At 41.4% G+C, this 719-nt stretch overlaps 1 protein-coding gene across 1 annotated transcript in view; it reads left to right on the top strand.

Annotated features, from left to right (window-relative positions):
• Pmar_PMAR018149 (hypothetical protein) overlaps nt 1-222 on the top strand; it is a gene marked incomplete at both ends in the record, with an annotated part of 1,286 nt that extends 1,064 nt beyond the window's left edge. Inside the window, one exon of the mRNA XM_002784771.1 lies at nt 190-222. Within this exon, the coding sequence (XP_002784817.1) occupies nt 190-222 (33 nt within the window). The remainder of the gene's footprint in view (nt 1-189) is intronic.
• Nucleotides 223-719: the final 497 nt, after the last annotated feature.

The raw sequence follows: 719 nt of genomic DNA, 5'->3' as shown, positions 1-719 counted from the left end.
GCGCATGACTTCACGTGTAAAACATTACTTCGCGAAGTGAATTGTGAAATATTTTTTCTCGTGAGCTTTTTTCACATCGCGGATAAAACTCCAATACCACACTTCTTCAGAAAAGTACTGAAGTCAACTATGATAACACAACATGTCGATTTTGTAAGAGCTCAAAATTTGCGTGTAGATTCTCAATAGTGTCGTCATAACACTACGAGATGCATCCAGTGACATACTGTATGCTGTACCTACCCGAAGAATTGGAGTAAATCAAATCGACCAATTATTTGCCTCACTTGGTTTCCTATCGGAGCCTCATTGATTATTCTTCTTGTGGGGGATACACGTATGGCACGTCTTTGTAAAGTCGCTGAGGGAGAGATACAAAATGAGGTCCATCATAGAAAGATACTACTGAGGTCGATCATAGAAAGATACGACTGAGGTCGATCATAGGAAGATACGAATGAGGTCGATCATAGAAAGATACGAACGAGGTTGATCAGAGGAAGATACGACTGAGGTCGATCATAGAAAGATACGACTGAGGTCGGTCATTTGAAGATACGACTGAGGTCGATCATAGAAAGATACGACTGAGGTCGGTCATAGGAAGATACGACTGAGGTCGATCATAGGAAGATACGAATGAGGTCGATCATAGAAAGATACGACTGAGGTCGATCATAGGAGGATACGAATGAGGTCGATCATAGAAAGATACGAAC

Source organism: Perkinsus marinus, assembly GCF_000006405.1.
Source record: "Perkinsus marinus ATCC 50983 genomic scaffold scf_1104296934592, whole genome shotgun sequence".
NCBI lineage: Eukaryota > Perkinsozoa > Perkinsida > Perkinsidae > Perkinsus > Perkinsus marinus.
Note: the sequence above shows the minus strand (reverse complement) of the source record. Positions and strands in the feature narration are given on the sequence as shown.